Source organism: Schistosoma mansoni, chromosome 1 (assembly GCF_000237925.1).
Source record: "Schistosoma mansoni strain Puerto Rico chromosome 1, complete genome".
Classification (NCBI taxonomy): domain Eukaryota; kingdom Metazoa; phylum Platyhelminthes; class Trematoda; order Strigeidida; family Schistosomatidae; genus Schistosoma; species Schistosoma mansoni.
Genome location: NC_031495.1, coordinates 16463917 through 16488370, shown reverse-complemented (window position 1 = coordinate 16488370; position 24454 = coordinate 16463917). Strand labels below are relative to the sequence as shown.

Sequence of the window (24454 nt, the reverse complement as noted above, 5' to 3'; positions counted from 1 at the left end):
TTGTGCAAAATTAAGCTCCATCGTTTTTAACAGCATAAAAATATGCAGATATGGGAAAAAAGAAAATTAAGAAAAGTATAAACACTAAGTTTACAGCAATACAATGTTTCTGATTGTATACAATCGTTGTTAAAATGGAATACAATAAAATCTAACCCGCAATACAATAAATGTTTAGCAGAAACTCACTTCGTTTGATCGATGGTCTAAGCATTTTGCAGTGAATACAGTTAGTGCCTCTAAAGTAAAATTTCCTTGGCTGACATGTCCATGTTCATTACAAAAAACGGGATCGACACCACGACTGGCATATAATTCTGTTACTAGTTCAATTCGACTTAAAGCTAAACGATCTAATGTTACAGGAGAAAAGGGTCGAACTAATTCACTCCAAAACGTTGTATTTTGCTTCATCTACAATAATAGAAATAAAATACTTGGTTGAAATTATTGTCTCTGCAAGATAACAACTCCACAATTTTGTTAATAAATAAACAATCAATTATTATCCATAAATAATCAAATATTTAACATTTTTCCTTATTAAAAAAGGTTTGGGAAGATTTTCTAACTTGAAATTAGTTTACATTACCAATTGATATCTGCTGAGTCAAATCAAGTATTTCACAGTTATCTCATTTTCCTATTAGCGACTGACTTTGAAATGAATCCCTGTATTTCTAGTGATATGGTTTGATAGATGAACGTTAATCATGTTAAGATTCCGATCATTATTTTCAATGATGTCATCATATTATAATGTAAGTTAGTTGAATTTGAAAATGTGAATCGTTGCATTGCAATTCAATGGACTAAAATTATCATACTTACTATGAAACCTAAGAGGTTTAACGTTAGATCCTTAGAGGGATAATGGTGTGTACACTGTTTGCTGGTTTTTAAATGACTATTTTGTTGATATCACTCCTTAACGAAAGCTAAGCTCAAATATTTTGGTATATATTCTCTTAATAAGCAATAACATTTTAAATTTTTTATATATGACTAAGTCGGATAATTTCTATGATAATCACACATTATTGACTCGATAACTGCATTAAGTCCCATGATCAATTTTACTGCATATGAAAATAAAACTCTGTTATAAGATAATCTCTTTGAAAAGAAATTAGTAACAATAATAATATAAACTAAATAACCTGTGGCCATTGCGCCATATCTAAAATTTGTTGTTTAGCTATCTCTCTAACACGTGATGAAGTATCACCAGTTCGTTGAAAAATTACTGGAGTTAATTTATCCATGCAATAATATAAATCAGGTCGTGGAATACCATATCTATCGGCAAAATTAACAACTGTTGGTTTAACAAATTTTGTAGCTAAACGAAATATTGACAAAACCTGGAGAGAAAAAAAAGAAAGAATATGAGAAAAAATGTATCATACATAATTGACTGTTAGGATACAAGTATAAATGAATGCATTAAAATGTTTAAAGGTGAATTAATATCTAGACAATCATATTTACAGACTTTTAACAGAAAACAGCTTTATTCTTACTTGATCATTTAATGCACGACGTAAAAGAAATGTAGTCGATCGAATTTCTGCTTTTGGATCAGGATGTGCTGTATCGGGAAGTGATACAGGAGGAGGAAGTTTCGGTGCAGTTACACGTTGTTCTAATTCAAGTAGAGCTTTTTCACGAAAAACCCACGATTTGCTATAAGCTTTTGTAACCTGTAAATAAACAATGTATATATATACAAAACAAATTGGTATTATGTAGTCATGTTAATTAAATTGAATTAATTCAATGTTACAGTTCATTAGGATTATTAGTAAACAAAAATACAAATTAAATATTATAAAAGAATTAATATGAGTTAAACACTAACCAACTCTCTAAGTTCATACACATGTATCTAGAAAAATCTCTTCGCGGAACTTCATGACAGAAACTTAATACATCACCACAATACAACAAAACACTATCACTTAAAATGTACTATTTGAAAACAAATATTTTCGATTGAACAAATGAAATTAATCATTTTGAAGGAAATAAACATAAAAGAAGATAATTGACTTGTAAAAAATAACGAAAACCTTCATTTTATAGAGCACTACATATCAACACCTCTCAATACATTAATTAACTGATTCACTCAATTTTCGAAATGGCAGAAAAATAACACAAACTATTCTTACTGATTGAAAAGTACAATGATATTTTAAAGTCAATATTCAAGAGAAAGGATACACTTAAGTATGAAATGTGGAAATCAATTAATCTTAGGGAAAACATAACTGCACTATATGATTTTCAAATTAAAAGGCGAGTAATAAACAGATTGTTTCGTCAGACTTTTGTTGGATGTGAATGAAATGAAAAAAAACTGTTTATTTTTCTCTGTGTCACTACCGAACACAAAAACTTCAACATACAACAATAATAATATCACTCTCCATTAGTTAGAGGATTATATGTAGAATAGAGTTTGCAAAGTTTAAAGCAAAATTGATTATGTAATTATCATCTAAAAATTCAGAATTTTAGGAGTAAGAAATAGTGTCACTGTAATATAGTGTATGCAGATAATATCTATTTCAGTGAACTAGACATAAGCAACATAGAATCTGGCACATATGTGCATCGGTTCAGGTTGTTACACTATATCACTATAGCGAGATGCTGGAGAAGAATAAGTAATAACAGTATCGGCGACAGTAGAAAAAAATTAGGCGGCGAGTCACGTAAACAATTACGAACTTACATTCAACTAACTGTGTAAAGAGAAATTAAATTGGTAAAAAATAAATTATCTGGGTACGATTACCGTTTTCATAATCAAGACGATACACAACGCTTCTGTTGTGTATGGATGATGGTCCATAAAAGTTCACCTCACCCCAATCAAGTACTGGTTTTAATAGAAACTTAGAATATTTAACGCAGTAGTAAAACAAATTTTATTGTATGAACAGTAAATATAAGAACTATGAAATGTAGATCAGGTAGAAATAAAGACTAGTTTTAATTGTGAGAAAAAAACAATACATATGCATTCGTTTACTTCTTTAGTCAACTTCATGTATGCAATAGATAAATAGTTCAAGCTGTATTAAACAACCTCTCTTCCTAAGACACAATAAATAAAATACGAAAAGCAAATGATATTTAATGATTCTAAAATGAAAGACTATGTTTTATCACGTAAGTTGTGTTTTACTTTTGCATTACGATTAATAAGTAGTATATATATCAGAGCAACCAAGTAATAATGTACTATTAACTTATTTCTATTTACTTTAGTGTAATAAACATAAATATAGAATTACTCTGATCCACCCTCTTATGCAAATGTTAGGACAACAATCAACATGATCGTTACAATAACACACAGGACCTACCAAATGAGCATATAAATATTATTAATCTCTTGTTATTTTCTGATTATATTCAAATAGAAATTAAGAGACCAGTAAATAAAACAATTAAATAAATCGTTTGAAACATACAATTTAGACTGTCATCTTAATGTACTTTTTAAAAAATACATATGAAATCAGTTAAGTGTACAAAATATATATATTCGAGATTGTTTTAAAAAAATAATATTATTATTAAATATAAATTAGAGATTATTCTTACAAGGTTAATGCCTACAACATCAATAGCTACACCAGCCTGACGTCGATTGGTTTCACTCATTGGCTCAGGAAGATCAAGTATACAATGCTGAAAATTTTCTCTACCATCTAACATACGATCATGAGCTGCTTGTTCTAAGTATTTCATTGTTTGTTCATCTTCATAAGTATCAATGTCTCTTTGAATAGCTTCAACTGCATCAAGTGGTGGTATATGTTCAGAATGGTTGTAATTCTCAAAAGATTGTTCATGATGTACTGGGACTTGTAATTCCGATGTATGATGCTCTTCATCAGCTGGATCGACTATTGGACTATTATTTCTATGCTTATTTTTAAGAGCTGGTAAAGGACGTTCATCAGGATCATTTGAAGGATAGGCACGGCGAAATGGAAAGTAATCAGCACCTTGATTATTATCATTATTGCTACTGTTGTTATTAACACTATACGGCCCATTATTACGCCAATTTTCGTTTAGATCATCAGTTATTAATAAACTTTGAAAATGTATTGGTGGTATTGGATTTACTGGTAAAAGAAACGAGAAATTTATAACAATTTGTGAATATATTTATTCTAGGGGACTTTGAAAACTAATAACTATCAATTACCTCTTCCTATATTATAAATATCTACTGGAACTTGTTGATTTATAAACTTTCTAATGTTTGGTGTGTCTTAGAAGCATAATAATAAATTAAGTTTCTGTTGAATAATAAAATCTTATTTGTTCTTATCCTATTTGATACACTTTATCGATAAAAAGCAACAATGATAAAGGTAACACATAGCTATTCATCTTTAACTAAGAAAAAATTTATTAGCACGTAATATGATTGACATTTGAATTAGTAAAAACAATGTACTTGTAAACTTGCACTAATAGCTCACTAATTGGTCAATGAAAAGAATAAACCTGTTATATGACGTTTGACAGCAACTAGGAGTATAAATAGCACATGTTTCATTCATTGTATGCGCGATTCATCCTATTCGGGATTCGCCAGCTGAATGTACCAGCGAACGGTACTGGGTATGAGTCTCATAGTGGGATGCATGTGCATCCGGTTGATGAATCCCAAATAGAACAAAACGCGCATTCTGAATTCCACTGCTAGCTGCCATTCATCTCTGTGTATAATAATAATAATAATAATAATAATAATAATAATAATAGAAATATTAACGCTGCCATGCTGTTTACTTTGCTGCTTCATTACTATGTATGACAAGTTGTTGTCATTATATCATAACGTTTCAAACAGTTTCTTCATTTAGGAACAGTAAAATTAACTTCAGATAAATAAACAAATTCATATGTTATGTAGAAGAAATATATATTTTTTGGCAGTATCATATATTGTTTTATTACATTTGAATTTATACTTCCAGTACTGTATATGAGTATGGAACAATGAAGTCTTATCATTTTTAGCGATCACAATATCAAATATATGATGTGAATAAGTCAGATAGCAGACAAATTCCTAAAGATAACTTTGGTAGACATTGACTAATAAAAGAAATCAGATAAATTCCACTATGGTAATGACCAAATAAAAATGCTGAAAATTCACGATAAATCCATATATTTGTAGGTTAATTGATCAGTTTAATCTCTTCTTTTTTGGCACCCATATTCCAACAGTTAACTCATGTTCTATTTTAGTTACGAAGCTTTCCTGAAGATTTCTTTAGTCTATTGGTTTTATTCGTTGCAGATTGATCACATTGGAGGCATCATTTAAGAACAATAGACAGCTGTTTAGAAGTGCATTTTACCCTACTCGGGACTCGTCAGCTAAACGTACCTATATCCTTGTGTTGATTTTTACATTGACACTCGAATATAGTACCTTTCGATTTAAACCCCTAACCCATCATCCACTAACCTACTGAGTCTAGATAGCCGCTAGCTAGTGCAACAGAGATGAATGTTATTACTGGCTCTTAAGTATTTCAACCTTCCTACTAAACAAGAGAGACAAAGTAGGCACGCCATTCACCAAGATTCAAGAAGAGAAACAGATAGGTAGAGCACTGACAAACTCTTGAATGGACCAGCTCCATTGAATCCAACAAACATCGAAGTAGCACCTACAGATTTTTCTATAGATGTCACTCTACCAACAATCGAAGAAATCGGAATAGCTATCAGACAAATCAAGACCGCGAAAGTAACAGAACCTGACAATATACCAGCTGGAGCACTGAAATCAAACATAGAAGTAACTGAGTGAGTAAGTGTGAGAACTACAGATGCATCACACTACTATCGGTACCAGGAAACGTTTTCAACAGAGTGTTGCTGAACCAGATGAAAAATTCAGTAGACGCCCAACTTCGAGATCAACAGACCGGATTCCGTAAGGATCTGTCGAGCACAGACCAAATCGCGACACTACGGATAATCGTTAAACAATCAGTTGAACGGAATTCATCACTGTGTATCAACGTCCTTGTCTTTGAAAAGACGTCTGATAGTGTAAACAGGAGGATCTTATGGAGCCTCCTTCAAAATCCACAGTGTACCTGAGAAGATCTTCAACACTATCCGTAACTCATGCAACTGACTACACTAAAATGTCGTGCATGGAGGACAGCTGTCGGATGTATTCCAGGTGAGGACCGGTGTCAGACAAGGTTGCTTACTGTCACCCTTTGTATTTCCTCTCATGGTTGACTGGATTACGAAGACTTCCACATCTGAGGGGAAACACACAATACAGTAAACCGCTTGGATGCAACTAGACGATTTGGACTTCGCATATGACCCAGCTCTTCTATACCATGCACATCAAAAAATCTAGGTGAAAGCGGCCAGTGTAGCACCAGTCTCTGTATCAGTATGTCTCAACATACACAAGGGACAAACCACGATCTTGAAATAAAACATAGCGAGCACCAACCCAATCACACTTGATGGAGAAGCTCTGGAAAAGGTGGAAACTCTCACCCACCTAGTGAGCATCATCGATGAACAAAGAGGATCTGATGCAGACATAAAAGCAAGTATTGGCAAAACAAGGGCCTCATTCCTATAGTTGAAGAACATATGGAACTCAAAACAACTGTCAACCAACATCGAAGTCAGAATCTTCAATACGAACGGTTAATTCTACTGTACGGAGCTGAAACTTGGAGAACTACCACAACCATCATCAAAAAGTGCAAGTATTTATCAATAATTGTCTACGTAAGATACTGAATGTCCGTTGACCGTATACCGTCAGCAACAGCCTGCTATGGGAGAGAACAAACCAGCTACCATTTGGACAGGAAATTAGGAAAAGATGATAGAGGTGGACAGGACACACGTTGAGGAAATCATTAAATTGCATCACGAGGCAATCGCTAACTAGGAATCCTGAATGGAAATGGAAAAGAGGAAGGTCAAGGAACACATTGCGTCGGTAATTGGAAGCAGACATGAAAAGGATGGATAGCAAGTGGAAAAGATTACCCAGGACGGAGTTTGATGGAAAATGTTTGTGGACAGTCTATGCTTCTCTACGAGGGGTAACAAGCGTAAAAAAACTAATATTCCTGTTCTTGAGGTTAAGAACTGAATTTCAACCAGTATGTTTCGGAGCATGTGCATTGTGAGCGGATTTTCTCGATATCGCCATTAAGTAATGCGTATTTACACTGACAAGTTCCAATCAAGAGGAGATCCATGTCCTATAATCCACTGCCAGTTACTATTCCGAGTCCACATATGCCATAAGATACTGATCAAAACATCAGAACTGGAATACTTAGGCACTTGAAAATAAGTAACGATAAAATTATTGGTACCTTTAACTAACGACGTCTCAAAATTAATAAAACTAGTCAAGTGCCATATTGTAAATAATGTTTAATTATGAGAATTAAAAGCTGAATTTTGAGTCGAAATTGTGCAAGGTAACCCACATACACACAAACACAAGTACTTTTATAAATATCAACACTTACTCTTGTTCCGATCATTATTCTGAAATAAGAAAACAAACGCATACAAGAACTTACAACTACTGAGAAGAGACGAGAGAAGAAAAAATATATATAAAACAAGGATAGTACTTATTATTATTTGCTACGGTTTACATTTTCTCGTTATTTATTTTGATGACTGAATTCGATCATTTTCTTGTTATGTATGGTGGGTCGCTCTAGCAGACTCTCCCCTGCCCAACATTGTTTTTAGGTAGAATTTGACGATAGTTTGATCAGCAAATAACAAAGCAATCCAGAATGCAAATTTTATACCATGTGAGACTCGTCAGCTCGATGTACACTGTTGAAGAGTTTGAAAACGCGACAAAACATACATTGCACACCCCAATGCTTGTCACTATCGGAAATATGAATAAAACGCGAATATTTATTCTTTTGATGAATTAATGTGTATAATTTTTAGGGAGTATCTAGTAGATGATCTTCTGATAGAAATTTTACTTAATTCTAACTGCAGAACTTCTTTTGATTTATTATTACGAGGTAATCAACTGTAAGTCTGTTACTTAGTCTTATTCATTAGAATATCCTAGTTGCTCACTTATTAATAGCTATTGCAAGCTTTATTCTTATATTTCGTTAGCATAATTGGATGGAATCATGGATAGAAATCCTGGTGTACTTGTGACCGCTTCATTATCTTATGTTCTGGCATTTTTATTTAAAATACATGGGAAGGGGGGAAATTTAACTAGAATATATCGAGTTAGTGAAAATATAGAAAGAGTCGGAAGATCTATCGTTAATGATGTAGGACACATTAATAATAATAATAATAGTAATAATAATAATAATAATAATAATACGTACTTACTTACTTACGCCTGTTACCCCTCGTCAAGGAGCATAGGCCGCTCACAATAATAATAATAGTAATAATAATAATAATGATTGTTATTATTATTATAGGGTACACACCGAAGATAATAAATGGTCACGCAATATTGTAGACTGACTGAAATTAGACTTGCACGCCACTGAATCCCCGTTCAGTGATCTAGAGGTTATGCGTTCGCACGCGAGACAGAAGGTCCTGGGTTCGATTCCCAGTCAGGAAGCAGTGGATGCAAACCTCTGAGAAATGCTGTACTAGAACGAAACGACCGTCCAGCCCTTCCGGGTTTTCAAAGGTTTTCTAACTTAGATCGGTTAAGGATCTCAGTAACGTTCGACAAGCTCCACAAGCCCATACTAATAACAATAATAATAATAGTAAATGAACAAATTTACACAACTAGAATTATGTAATCTTTAGTTCAGTTTTCTTACCGTATCAGGGAACTGGTTATTGGGTCGGCCATAAAGTTGTTCACTTTGTTCTGTTGAGGTACCACTAGACAACAATTTCATTAAATCAATATCTCGATACAAGTTAGTACGCATCTCAGTTATTTGATTCTTTTTTAACTTAGCTTGTTCATAGTTTTCTTCTTCAACAGCCTGTTGTTTTTCAAGTGCTAATCTACCGAGATGTTCACCGACCTGAAAGATAATGAAATAAAAGTGAATTATGCAACTAATTCATTTGCTAAGCAAACAATTTATGTCTGAACCTCTCCTTATCTTCTATAAAATTATACGCTCAGTTTAAAATATCAGTTATTAAGTATCTGGTAATTAACAAGCCAAAGGCCTTTAATTTAAATACACTAATTTAAAAATTTGTTTAACAATAGCTATCTTAATACATAAACTCAAGTTTAAAATCACATGTACCTGGTGTAGTTGAGTTATAGCATCTCGTATACCTTGAGCTTGGTCAAAGCGTTCAGCTAAAAATAATTTGAAAAAACAGAGGAAACTTAAACAATTTGTGGCAAACTAAACCGATTTTTTAAATGTTAACATTGATTCAATGTAGTGGATTACGTCGATTAACAGATTGAATATTAAACAGATGATATATGAAGAATAACCCAAACAGATAGATACAACATAACAATAATCAATTGCATGATTTATTTTCCAATTTTTTATATCATATATGCGTCACTATGGTATTGTTGCCGAATTCAAAAAATATTGGTAAATTGTAACAAGGCAAAGCGAAACTACAAAAACTCCAAAGGGTTTCAAATAAGGTTTGTTGTTTTGAAATTATATACAACAATTTATTATTTCAACCCTAACTCACAATAACTTAAATAAAAGTTGAGTAAAATATATAACTAGCCTTTTTTTCCTTCATCTGAACAAACACATGATACTTATAAAACAAAAAACTTCAAAGAGCAGATTACTAACCGAGTCTTATTGTAATAAGATTGGTTTTCATTCCTCTACTACTAGATCTATGTCGCAGAATATAGAACATGTTGAATAGATTTAATCTTCTAGATGATTTATCAAATTTCTTTCCTATTTGCCTGGCAGTTCTCAGTATAGATCACTATGATTCACTGCAGTACAGAATTTGATACCTAAACTCACTTTTCAAGCAACCCTGACAAACAAATTTTGATCTACTACACAGGTAATATGGCATAATTTATCCAGTCCAATAACAGCTACTTTGAATGATAAAATGTAAATCCGACAGTCAAATAATAACTTTATTGAAACCAAGAGCTAGTCAATGTTAGACCACCATTGAAAACCTGGAAGCACTGAGAGTTCTTTTCGTCCTAGTTTGGAACTCCCAGGCAGTGAGCATCCATAATGCCGCACGTGAAACTCGAACCCAGGACTTTCAGTCTCACTTCCAGGTTTTTAATGATAGTGATCGGTTCATGATTTCAGTGAGATTGAAAAATATCCACAACCCCATGCTGCACATTATAATTGTTTGAAAATTCCCAAGATATATTAAAAACACAGTTACACGAACGAAAAATATTCTTTCCAATAACTTCCCATTAGGTTCTATAATTACAAATTCAGATTAATCTTCCAAAAGGATAGCCAAGCTCAAGCCAAATACATTCTAAAAAATTACAGCACATAAAGTAAAGATTCCCGGTTAAAATCTATGTATCAGTTCTTAATTTATCTTGATCATTAGTCTCGTAATTTTAATCGGCTTAACATCACACCCTGATTTTTTCAACTTAAACAGTTTTATTTTATTTTAACCACCAATTATAAATTAATGTACTCTAATTTTTAGAGAATGTATTTTCTTTAAATTTGGTTATTCGTTTGTAATATTAATTTTCATGCATAACTGTAGAACCTGATAAGAAGCTATTGAAAAGAATAATCTTCGTTTATATACCTGAACTATCGTAAAAACAAATCACTCAAGATAGACTGTTTTCTAATAAGAATTTTAAAACACCTAACTATCTTCTTTAAGGTCACTAAATACTTTTCAGCTGAACGAAAACAAACATGAATATATCTGTACCAAAAAATAGCTTAGTGTTATTTAATTTATGTAAATTAGAAATATTTTAAAAGCTACAGAAATGAACTCAGTCAAATAATGTGGTTAGGAATTAATAATAATTACCAATGATCATTATTTTTCTACCATAAAATTTTACGACTTATATTCCAATCTTAATTTGTAATTTTAATATGTCTTCTAACCAGTCTTTACACGACACATTATTCTTAAATAATAAAGATCTGAAGAAAAATGCGGCACATACCCTTAACAGCTAGACGTTTTTGTTTTTCTAGCCTTCTTATTATGTTAGCAACTTCAGGATCTTGGTACATATCAAACGCTAAGTCTTCAGTGGGAGGTATATAATCTGGTCTAAACAAATAAAAATACATGAGTAAAATAAGGGAGACTTTGTTGTTAATTCTAAAATCGAAAAATCACCATAGTACTTACAAGTCAATTTAAAAGCAGAGGACAACTTCTGAAAAAATATATAGGATTAAAGATTAAACCCAGATAAGTTGTTTGAAAACAAATGATAATCGATTAATAGAGCGTGTTATTTCACAAATAAGCATTTGTAGGTGTAAACACATTACGAAGATAATGATTACTTAAGTGGTTAATACAACTGTAATGGGGTGGGATTTTGAGTTGATGAATAGTCAGGTTTTGGATTATTAAAGCCAATAACCAGAATCTTCGTCGATAAATGAACGTAATGGTGCGAATTGGCCGAGAGATATTTACTCGTGAAACCCGATTACTGGCCAAGAACCAAGTAGAATAAATATCAGAAAACAAAACGGTTTCCAAGTAGAATGAGTTTTACCCTATAAAACGATAGGGTCATATACAAATTGTCAGTGGAAAAATACATAGACTTAGATTTTGAATATAAATGGAGAAAACTAGTTTTATATCACTCACTCTAATGAATTAAGACCTGACTGTTAGGCCTCAGTCCTTGCCTATTATATCAACAGCAACGAATAAGTAAAAGATCATGTTAGAAGCTTTTAAACGTTTGGATTATAAACAGCGTAAACTAAACGTTGACGGTTTGAAGGAAATTCAGTTTCATAGTTTTAAAATGTACAAGTAACACATCTGATAGGAGAAACTTTATTTATATCTTACAGAGAATACAGGTACACCTATATTTGGAAGTGCATCTACTTAAACAATACAGAGTAAAACAAATTCAGATTATTGAGTGACGTCGCAAGAAAATATGGGAGGGACTATAGTATTCATAAGGAATACACAGACTTTATTACGTGGAGTGGTTTCAAGATGAACGTTCTATTCAAATATCATACAGTATGCACATTACTTTAACAGAATTGAATATAAGGTTGCAGTATAGAACCCCATGAAGGAACGATCATAAGGAACTTACTCCGAGATGTTAACTGGTAAATTTAAAAATGTAAACAGAGGGATGAAACTGGTTTATGATACTTTAAAACATAACAATTAAGTAAGTTATTATCCATCTTTTAATCGACTTTCACCATGGACAAAAAGCTATGAGATTGCCACAAGTAAGATCTTAAGTCACAGAGCATTTCGATTAACTTTTTTGCATGAACTGTTTAGTGGCTGATATAGTTTTACGTCATCAATAGACGGATAAGCAAGTCATAAACTATACCACGACACCATACAACAAACTAACCGCCACCGACTCAGTCAGTCAGCAACAACGTAGGACCAGGCACATTAATGCATCGGTCCAAGTTGCCATACCTCGTTAGCACAATAAGATGAACATAGAAGTAATTAATTTAGTGGTGGTAGTATATAAAGAAAGGTTGTATATAAGGATATAGTATAGGAAGGAAAAAAGTTATGAAGCAATTTTAATCTCAAGGTTTAAGGGAAGACAAAGAGTGTATACACCTACGCCATTGTGATCGATTCTGAGCCATGTCACCTAGAGTCTCCAACCATTGGTTACGATAGTCACGCGGACCCCGACCAGGTAGTCTGCATCTACCAACATGGCTCAGGCTACAAGTCAGTGACCTCAAGCACTGGTGCCATGTTTTGGTTTGGCCGCCCCTAACTCTTTTCCAACTATCCCCTACACTAGTCAACATTGCGCGTCGTGGTAATCGATGTTCAGGCATACGTAACACGTGGCCCAACCATCTCAGTCGATGAAGATTCATCACCTCATCAACTGATTTACTATCATTCCCTAGTACCCTGCGTATAACCTCACTGTTACTTACCCGGTGATCCTAGCAGATGCGAGCAATATTTCTAAGACATCTGTGATCAAATGCTAGTAACTTGCGAGTATCCTTTACTGTTAATGGCCACGTTTCGCAACCTAACTTCAACAAAAATTTATGAATGTAGACGCTATTAACGTAGTGTGCTAACAACAAATTCCGGCCAACCAAACTCGTGCCCTTAATTTATTAAGAAATGACAATATCAGCCACAAAACGCCCTTGGTTTAAACAATGTATATGATTTGTAGCATGACATAAAAGTTTAAGCATTTCAAACATGTTTGACGAACTCATTTGTCGCAACTGTCTCACGCTAATCGATTCAGTAAGGCTAATAGATGATTCAGCCATCGCTATCAAATTAAGTAGTTCAGTAATCAATTTTCTCAAACACAAGTAAACAAAGGTAATGAAACTGCATATCAACTTCAAATCATCCTAAAACGCACATACTTCTATGCTTTTAGTTATCTAGTCTTTTCAGTTCGTTTACCTCTAACAAATAACGTGCACCAAGGCAAAAAACAGTGCAACTTGCTGAATAAGTTGGGGTTCGATATGTTTGTATAAATGCAGCACAAGACCATGAAAGCAAAAGATAATTAAATCTCCAATACACTCACAAACAACAGCAACGTATGAATAAGTAGAATCAGTCAAGGTACTTACTCCACAACAATAATTTATTTTTTAGGAAGAATCCACCCAATAATAAACCTCTTAATTTAAGTGGATTTGAATGTCTTTATGTCCAAGAGGCAAAGATATATTTGGAAGTATTAATTAGGAATCAAATGTTTTATGTATAGTGATACATTAAGTTTGCTAGAAAATGAACCGATGTCGACAGCTTACGCATAACTAAGCAGAAAGTATGGCATTACTTTACGAGTAATATACTTATTGTATGCTAAGATGCTGACGTTTACTACTTACATAAAACAGGATAGCATACCTGAAAAGACCTACTGGGGAATCATCAGAATCCGACTGTCCATTCCTATCGATGAAATCGCCGATCAGGTTTATAGCGACAATCCCAACCTACACAAAAAAACACTCAGACATTTAAAAATACCTGACTGTATAAGTTTAAATTATTCGGATGGTTTTTATGGAGAAACAGTTGAATATATGAGCCAGAAGCGTCAATATGAACTGACTTTAATTCTCTCGCCTTGTACTCTGTTGCTTGATTGTCTGAAAGCGCTACATATCTAAAAAACAGTAACTATAAAAACTGTATATATTGATTTACCCAAGTCTAGTATACCTAGCGTTTTTAAAATGTTCCATTTCATCATCCGGCGTATCTCCGACGAAAAACTCAATCTTCGATGCTGAAAAAACAAGATAAATTAAGTTTTACAAACAAACCAATCAGGTATTGGTGGCAAAGTAGCTGTATTTTGCGAAAACTAGCTTTGGCTTCCAAAGACAAAATAAGCTTTTGAGGATAAGGACAAAAGCGAGCAGAAACCCATCCTTTAGTACCTGGATGGTGGTGATTCAGTTCTGTGGCAGGGAAGTGTTCGTCTTGACTTGAAACATACACGACACGAAAAGGTAGCTTGTGTGGCATAATCCAACCACCCTTAACGCCAATGGACAAACAACGCGCTAATAAAGGAGACTTCTATTGGTGTAACAGTTTACATAACCTGAGTAACTAAAACCCTTGACTTGAAAAAACAAAATGTTTGAAAGCACATTTTTAAATTCATTTAGAATCTAAAATCAAAAGAGAGAAGTCGACATTCTCTTCTTGCTATAGAATTTTGCCAAGATTCCTCTTCTACATCCGAGATATTCCAAAACCAAACGGTTTAAAATTTTTAGTCAGTGAATTTAGAAGTCTTAAGGTATGAATGCCCTGGCCCCATAAGATAGTCGTTCAGTTTTGAAAATACAGTAGTGGTGGAACAATGATGTCACTGTGGGTGAAAAACTTTGTACAAAACCTAGACGGTGATTTGTTTGATCAGTGTGTAATTCTCGAAGCTAGTTTACATTCAGTGTACTATGGATAATAGAGTAAAGAGATGAAATGTCACTGAAGGTCCTAGATGAACCCCTTTAATTCGACTTCACATAATATCTCTTCACCCAGACAACTTTGCTGTATGTTTTTCAGTGAAGCAAATGAATACCAACTTAGCTAGTACATCATAATAGTATCCTTACTAATCCGGACTGATCAGCCTGCAAGTTTGTTTCACCTGCTACAGAAGAGAATATCAGTGAATTATGGTCACACCCCTCAAACTATATAGTGATTATAAGTTTTTGTTTATCTAACAACAACGTCATCATGGAATGCATAAAACTGTTATTCATAAGATCTTCACACTTCCATGGTTTGAACGAAATAAGGTCAACATCAGCTGTAGAATACGATGAATTCACTGTACTTTGTTGCCTTTCCTTCACTTTAATACAACTTAACATGTTTACTTATTTACAGCTGACAACACAGCATTAAAATTAATTGTCAATCAAGAATGAATAGTTTGTGTGTAGTGTGATAGAAAGTAGGAGTAAAAGTTTCAAAATTGTCTTCATAAACAGCAAATTTAATAATTTACAGACGTCAAGATAAATTTACTGGTTAATATAACAGAATTTTCGGAATTTTAGGAAGAAAAGGTGAACTTGTGATATTAACACACTAAATTGTGACTACTTTTAGTCAGGAATCAAATGTTTCTAGATTGGTTAGAAACTAACTATCCGCTCTTTTTAACACAAAGGTGTGGTATTTGTATGAACTGATGATTCCCTCGTACTTCAAGGCCGCTGATTAAGAATTCCAAAAACAAAACTTTCATTTGTGTCCATCTAGTTCTACTTGCCTTGAATTTAACTGTTTTAGGAATTCTTAGCTGGTACATTGATTCGAATTCTAATTATCATACTGGAAACTTGATGGAGCCTATGATGGAACACTTGGATATATATTCAAATTCTGAAGCTTTGACAGATTACATAGAAAGGTTTAAAATCTGGAGTATAACCAGGAAAGATTATAAGAATGATAAAAATGCAACTCATTTTCCAACATTTGTAGGAAAAGATGCCTACAGCTTACTTAAAATTATGGCGTTTCCAGATAAGTCTATCTCATCTCCCTACACAACTGTCAAAGAACTACTACCAAGTCATGTAAAGTATGTTAATTTCGAATGACGTCGAAGAGAAAAATTTTATAAAATGACCCGCCAGGACAACTCGAAGGTTGGATAATTTATACTTAAATTGCAGAAACAAGCCACTAAGTGCAGGTTTGGTGGTCATCCACATGTGTAGCCGAATGACCGAATAACTGTAGCAATTAACACACCAAATCTCCAAAGAGAGCTTATACAAATACCGAAGTGTTTCTTTCAAGATGATAGAACTCTGTGTATTAATTATTATGCAGTACATAAAATCAAGTTTCAAGACAACAAGTATTCTACTATATTACACAGTTATCCTAGCCTGATTGGTACTCAGGGTCACACAGAGAGGTGTTTAATTGGCTGTAGTTACAGTCCTTGTGGAAACATGGATAGCAGTTCATTGAGGAGCTGTGAAGCAGGTTATAGAGGTGAGCACAGTTTTGGTAAACGCCAATCTTGTGGTAAATGTCACTTACGTTATTCCTATAATTTTCGTCATGCCAAAAGCTTTAAGCGTGGTAAAATGGGACACATCAAGTTAGTTTCTAAATCTACAACTCAGTTCGCCACTAAAAATGATGTACACTGTAGTCCAGGTTCTATTCAATTGGGTGTTTCTAATGATCATTTATTTTTGTCCACGATTTCGAAAGGTAATGTCCATATTCAGAGGTGATCATTTACATCTCTTGGTTCATTTTATGACTTTATGATTGACATAGTGTAGAGTCCATTACTTCATTCAGGAACTTAAAATCCCTAGATTCCAACGTTGTAGTATGACTAACAAAAGTCTCAATATTGAGGATTACTAAATAGAAACTTAACATACGAGGATGCTGTTAATCGCTAATAAGAGATAACAAATTCTTCATACATTTTTGTGAGCTTTTCGTTGATGAAACAGGACTGTCAATACGGGTTTAAAAATTTGAAAAGGCTTAAAGTGGGGTTGTCTTCATTTGTTCCTAAAGAATGTCCTGATGCTTTGCCTAAAGATTTGATAGCTGCATGTGCTAAGTGCAAAGAAGGGATTAGTATTCGGTTAATATAACTAAAGACACAGGTCGATCCAGTCCTTCTTAAAAAACGAATAATTCCTTGTGGTATATAAGTATTGAAAGATTTGTGTAAGGGAAGTATAACTGAACAAATCCAGTCTTTAGCATGAGGTCCTCCTGTTTTTATGCCCTTGAAGTCTGATGGCAAGACCACTAGAGTATGTGGTGTTAATAGTTCAACACTGAGCTCCTGTTTTTGAAGCAAATGTGCATTACGGTGGAAGCTGAAGATATTCTAAATCGGCTTCATGGTTCTTACGTGTTGTCAAAAGTTGACTTGAGAGATGCTTATTTTTAAATTCCCTTACATCAGCCTCCATCTACGCTGACAACAATTAACACTCCTTTCTGTCTGTTCAAATACAACTTCCTTTTATTTGGTTTAATGTTGTTCCTCAATCATAGTTCAGGAAGTGATGAATACTGCAGACAGCGATCTTCAAGGTGTTGAAGTTTATCAAGATGTTATTATAATTCATAGTTCTGATAAAGCAGTTCATGGTCAGAGACTAACTAATTCATCGAGTCGTTTAATTGACAAGAATAATACGGTAAATCCAGGTAAGTGCTCATTTTGCATATCTAGTTTTGAGTTTCCCGGATACCTAGTTGACGGTAACGATTATAAACTAGATATGAAACGACTATCTCCATTGGCAAATGCATCATGTTCGGAAAATCTTACAAAAGTTCGTTCACTAATGGGTGCTCTTCCATACTACTCCCGTTTTACTCCCAATTTTTATTGTCGTGCAAAATGTTTATTCCAAATATTGATATCCAATTCATTCAAATGGGATGAAGAACAAGAGTCATGTTTACGAAGTCTACTAAAGTTTCTTAAAAGTGACTCTGTTATTCGAACTTACCCTCCAAATTCACATTCTGTACTTTCTGCTTATTCATCGCCTGTGATTGTTCATGCAGTTTCGGAGAAGGAACGTGAACCAATATTTATGTTTCTGAACAGTGTTATTCACAAATCCAGAGAAAAGCATAAGCTATGTTTGGAGCTGTAAGACGACTTCACAAATGTTTATTTGTAAAGACATTTACTATTATTACTGACCATGAAGCTTCAAAGTTCATTTTTTTCTCCTGGAAATTCCCTAGCACGTTCCTCCGCTGCTATGATTCAATGATGGAGCATGGCTTTCAGTGCCAGTGACCATACGATTCAGCATATAAGTGTTAATCTGATGCAACGTTTTGACTACATACCTCAAAATTCATTACGAGATAAGCCTGTTACTACTGCAGACTCTTTGTTAGTGCAGCCTTTACCAGTGAGACATCCAAGCCTCATTAGAGAAACTCGTTGCTGCATTGGATGTATAATCATGGCCATTAAAAGAGGTTAAAATGCTAATTCGAAACGTATATTTTCTGCCTATTTTTCGAAGCGGGATGAGATATCCACTGCTCCTGATGTCATCTCTTGTTTAAACGGCAATGTTGTTGTTCCTTCTTCAGACCTTTAATCAGTCCTTGAAGATCTTAATACCAGACATTTCGGTGTTTAGAAAATGTAATCCTTGGCAAGGCTCAAACGTTGGTGCTCGGAGACAAATGCAAGTATGTGTCGTACAGCAAACAGTTGTGGACGATATCATAAGCCGTAAAATCATCCTTTGAAGTGGACTCTATAGCTAGTATCGTCGGAGGCCTGGCAGAGAATTCAGACAGATTATTGTGATCCATTTTACGGCAAATAATATGCACTTATTGTCACTGTAGAATACAAACTAAGGTTTGAACTGAAGAATAACTGTCAAGGTAGTTAAGATACGCGCTATCGCCCAGTTGAAACTAAAATAAGATGATTGTGTAAATGATGGTTCTAGATTTCATTATAAATGCAAATGTACATTATTACCTGAACAATTATTACCACTTAACTATTCAACCAATAATTGTTCAATCATTATTCAAGTCTAAATTACGACATTTATGAACTGATGAGGAGCGTCGACACATTTATACTGAAATACAGAAATGTTAAACATTCTTCAACGAAAGACACTCTGTAGAAATTACTGAAATAAAGGATTCTTCGTTCTAATACGAGGTTTTCAGAGTCTGAAAACGTTATATATTGTCGTGGAAATTATCTAGAACCAGTCGCAGCGATTATGGTGAAGAATGTTGGAAAACCTATAGTTCCATTTCTAGATATCAGCGATTCAAGCACATCCAACCAACACGCTGATCAAATACAATTTAGAAGCTGGGTGAGTTTGTTTCGATTTCGGCAGTTAATTCCAATACTAACCAGTATATTCAACATCATACAGGGTCTACATTCAGTACACAGTCAGCCAGACACTATAAAACTAAGGAGAAGTACAATCGATTACAGTAATTTAGATTGCGATTCAAGTTGTAGCGGACTTGTTATTTGCACGAACTAATGATTTTTATGTACTTGATTGCTCGGTGATTTCGAATCCCGGGTACAATAAGTTCGTTTGTGTTCATTTAGTTCTTTCTGGCCTAAATTGAACTGTTTCGGGAATTCCCAGTTAACATAATTGTTCGAATACGTCTAATTATCACCAAAGGTCGGAATATTTTTTCTAATTCTACCGGATTCCACTAATTATAGGGGCATTGTATCGGAACGTTTATCGAAGATTTTGAATTGAATCCATACCTTCCCCGTGTCTGACGGGTCGGGTAATGTTGAGCTCATAAGCAACTTTTACCTCGAATATGTGACATTTTGATGAGTAAATGCTAATAATCGTGAATGATATTAGGCAAATATAGGTCGGGCGTTACTGTGAAATGAGTGTATTCATTTAAATGGACACGTAAAAGTTCATATCCCGCATATAGAAAGACAGGCGAGATATTTTTATAGAAACGTTCAAAATACATATTTCATTCATGACATACTCAGTCAACAGGTTTTGGTGGTGTTGTCACTTGAATTTATTTTGATAACACGAATTAAACCGTCTCTTGTTACTTTTATAAGTTCATTATTTTATTTAGAAAATAAGAAAAGACCAGATCACAGGTTGACAGTGTTATACAAATGATTTAATCCGAGACTCATGTTGACTTTCATAAAGCAGATTAGATCCCAGTACTATTATGTTTGCTGTTTGTTAGTATAAGAAAGCCTACCACATGAACAGATAAAGGGGTTGCTACACGGATAATCAGATAGTGATAATTATATTGTGGATAAAGGGCTTAGAGTCTAGAATATGGTTTGACATTGTCAGGTAGTGAGTACCCATATATAGAAATTACAGATTTCGATCTTTTGCTTGGTTTAGAAGTTAGTGAAAGTTCTCTTTTACTGGGTTTACTGTTCATAATTTGAAGCTGTGTGATTACAGAGCCAGTTTAATTAAGTATAATATTTGAGTATATAGTTATTATTAAATATTAGGTGGGTTAATACTATAGTCAGCGGCTATGGACATAGAATGTATTTCGGATAAAAAATGTTCAGTTATTAAGTCAGGGGGTGACGGTCAGTTGAATAAACTCCCACTCAGCGGTTGGCTCATACACTTAATGAAAAGTGCCGCAAAACTTTATTATTGTCTAGTAAATAGTAATTTAGGTAAGTCGAATCACTATAGTTGGCCAATTTTAACTCTAGCCCACTTCAACAATTCACAAGGTGACCCTTCATGAAATTTTTATCAAAGAACAAGTACTCAGACAAAGCCTCAGCCCCTTCGCTGAACACGTTGTATCTCAATGATCCTTCTTCCCCATTTTGTCACACCTATTTCCATAAAGTTTCAGAATAAGGTTAGGTAACTACCTACGTAGTCGCAGATTAATGCCTTTCACTTATTTGGGCCGTTAACTAAAAACACTAACGAGGAAGTGCTTTTTAATTTGTTAGCTCACTATGTCTCGACATTTATGCATTATTATCAGTATTGTCATGAGATTATCTTAAACTACACTACGCCAGATATCTCCGTTTTTTAATATTTTAACACATCCATCCACTTCTTTGTTACATCGATTACAGTAGTTCGTTTATCTTAGAACTTTGGCACCTTTTGCTCTGAATTTCAATTTCACAATGCCCAAACGACAGACTTCCAGTTGATTCTCCGAGAACATGATGACTAATGTTCTAGCAACCCAGCTGCTTTCATACGAAAGAAACGCAATTATATTCAATACACACTCGCCTGCCTAAATATGTTCATCCGGTTAATTATCCTCACTAAAGTGAACAAGTAAGGACGACAAGATTTGAAGAATACCATGAATACGAAATTTTAATTAAATGGGGTAACAAATCAAAGATACAACCATTTAAGGAGCAAGTATTTTTGAAGGGACATCACCTGGAGAGAAATCGATCTTACCGTTCACAACACTGTCTTCAGTAGACAAGGCCGAACAAATAACCGTCATATGTCGACTCCGAATGCAAATAAACTCGACTCTCCCGTTCGAAATGTCAGCAGCCTACTTAGCAACCGATTAGAATGAAACGGGAATGATAATTTCCGCCAATCGCTGTAAGCAAAGGCGGTCGGTTTGCGTAGTTCTGTCTGTTTTTCCACTGGCTTTTACGTATCGCTGCAAAACTCCATCAATCAGTGTGAAGAAATTCTGCAATTTATGTGGTCCTCTTAATGTTGGCACCAGTGTTTTGAATCACTTTTGTTTCACTGTTTCTAACTACTACTTTTCAGCATACTCACGTGATAAAACATTGATCTGCTTTGTTTTTGGTTGATCTTTTGTAGATATTAAAAACCGATGTAAGGGTTTTTTAACCCAAACTAGTATTACAGCCACCGACGATTCTCGAATTTTCCGTATATTCGTCACTAAATGGTATAATGCTATCGAGGACTATGGAAGAGAATGGTTTCCGTTCTATCGTTCGCTTTGGTACTTTAGATAACCCTCAATCATCACCGCGCAAACCTTAATCTGGCTATGCACAAACACACACTGAAACCTCTAAACACTGTTCGTGACTTGTGTTTAAGAAATAGCAACAGTTTGAACTTCTCTGAGCACGTTGCATCTCACGCATCCAAAGCTAGATAGCTCATCGGATTCATAATGATAAACTTCAATAATATCGAATCGAGATCATTATTATTATACAGAAAATATATCTTACCCATTCTTGAATATGGTATTTTAGTTTACAGTAGTTGCAGGCATAATGACACGATTAAAATTGAAGGTGTTCAAAGAAGGTTCACCAAAGCTGTTTTGCGATATTCTGACAACAAAGACTACCACCAAAGATGTCAACAACCCAAACTATAACCTCTCTGGATTTGGCGTAGCAAATTAAACCTTATCTTTCTCTACCGGCTTCTTAACGGTATTTCCTTCTCTTCGGTATCTACCCCTTCATACTCTATGATATCATACCATAATCTACGCAATAAGGAAGATATTCTAGCGACTACAAAAACTCACACAAACTTACGCTAGATATTTTTCGTCATTCGCTACTCAACCATGTGGAACAGACTGCCAGTGAACCTCCGTTTTGGTGAAACTACAACCCGGTTCCGAAGTCTCCTTGATGATTTTCTTTCTGAAAGTAGATTGTGTCGCATATTGAATATCAACGTATATATTAATGATTTATACAAACAAGGTCTTTCATCTATATAATTGACTGAAAAGCAAAGTGAAACCTTCGGAATTTTTCACACCTATTTTTTATTCACCTTAATATATGAAATCTGCTTGTGTTCGTATTTATAAATACTACTGTTATTAATGTCATCACTGGTCCCTCGAAATATGAGGTGTTCTTTTTCTTCTCTTCTTGTCCTTCTAAACATATTTTATTCATAAACATCCGAAGCCTTTAACTAAAAACCAAAAAATATTGCCCTATGGTACACTTAAACAAATTAGCTTCTCAGATTCACTTTATCTTCACCACATATCTATGACACAGAAATTTATATCTAATTATCCTTTGCAATTAATTGTGACTACCATGGCATCATTCTAAATTATTATTGCATAAATGCTTACACTAATACCCAGGTTTACCCTGTATACTGTTACACAAATCTACATGTATTTGTTCGAGTTCACCGAAGGATTATTATTTTTTTAAACTGTTGGTTTACTTCAGAGGTCTATATTCATTACACTATTATTGTTATCATGATCGGACCCTTTCACTAGGTGTTCATTTCTTCTCTCTTTTTTCCCTGCTGAATAAATATTTTTAAGACTACGAATTTTGTAATGAAGACAATAACTTGTGTTATGCTTAAATCACCTTAGACCCGTTTTATCTTCACTATGCATATACGACTCATACATATCGATTATCCTTTGCTCTTAATTGAGACTTTCATAGCATCACTTCAAACTATGACTGTACAAACACTTATTCTAACTCATATCTTACCGCAATAATAAGTTATTTACTTAGTAATTTTTTGTTTCATTTTTTAATTGATCATTTGGCGATACGTACATAGTCGTTTATTCTTGTTCTGTGTTCAAAAACACGCTTACTAAACTATTTACGTATTTCGCGTCTCCTTTATATCTATTTCCTTAGTTTCTTCCTTTCCTTCTTAAAAACCAATTCAATATTCTCCTCAGTTATACAAAACGTGATTTATTATCATTGTTCTATTATTAATATTTCATTTTTTTCTTTCTCTTTTTCAAATGTGGCAAATATAATGTTAACATTATTGAAACTTGCGTATCATTGCATTTTTGAAGAAACCCGAACTGGTTTTTTCACAACACTTATGTCTCCATAAGATGTTCATGAATAATAATAATACTGGGTACCTGGTAGTGGATACCAGTGGTATATTCAGAAAGATTATGAAATGCATGAGCCTGAAGACCTGGGACCAAGTCAGAGATGTTTTCTGTCTGTTGCAGCTTTGTCGTTGAATACGTAGCACTACCAGACAATGTGAGACATAAGATGGCGCGTAAAAGCATGTTGGACAATCAAAAGTCGAAAATCCGACACCAGTACGTCGTGCATGTCTGTTCTTTTGACCATAAAATAAACCCGTAGCACCATGATTAA

At 34.0% G+C, this 24454-nt stretch overlaps 2 protein-coding genes across 2 annotated transcripts in view; both read right to left on the bottom strand.

Annotated features, from left to right (window-relative positions):
• Smp_133140 (hypothetical protein) overlaps positions 1-24454 on the bottom strand; it is a gene marked incomplete at both ends in the record, with an annotated part of 52191 nt that overhangs the window by 6055 nt on the left and 21682 nt on the right. Inside the window, 4 exons of the mRNA XM_018793447.1 lie at positions 190-414; positions 1161-1364; positions 1524-1703; positions 3619-4148. Of these exons, the coding sequence (XP_018647959.1) occupies positions 190-414; positions 1161-1364; positions 1524-1703; positions 3619-4148 (1139 nt within the window). The remainder of the gene's footprint in view (positions 1-189; positions 415-1160; positions 1365-1523; positions 1704-3618; positions 4149-24454) is intronic.
• Smp_178710 (hypothetical protein) lies at positions 8871-14778 on the bottom strand (the record flags this gene model as incomplete). The annotated part of the gene is made up of 7 exons (XM_018793450.1): positions 8871-9101; positions 9336-9391; positions 11213-11322; positions 14152-14240; positions 14275-14413; positions 14455-14536; positions 14574-14778. 7 exons carry the CDS (start codon positions 14776-14778, stop codon positions 8871-8873), a joined length of 912 nt encoding a protein of 303 aa, XP_018647962.1.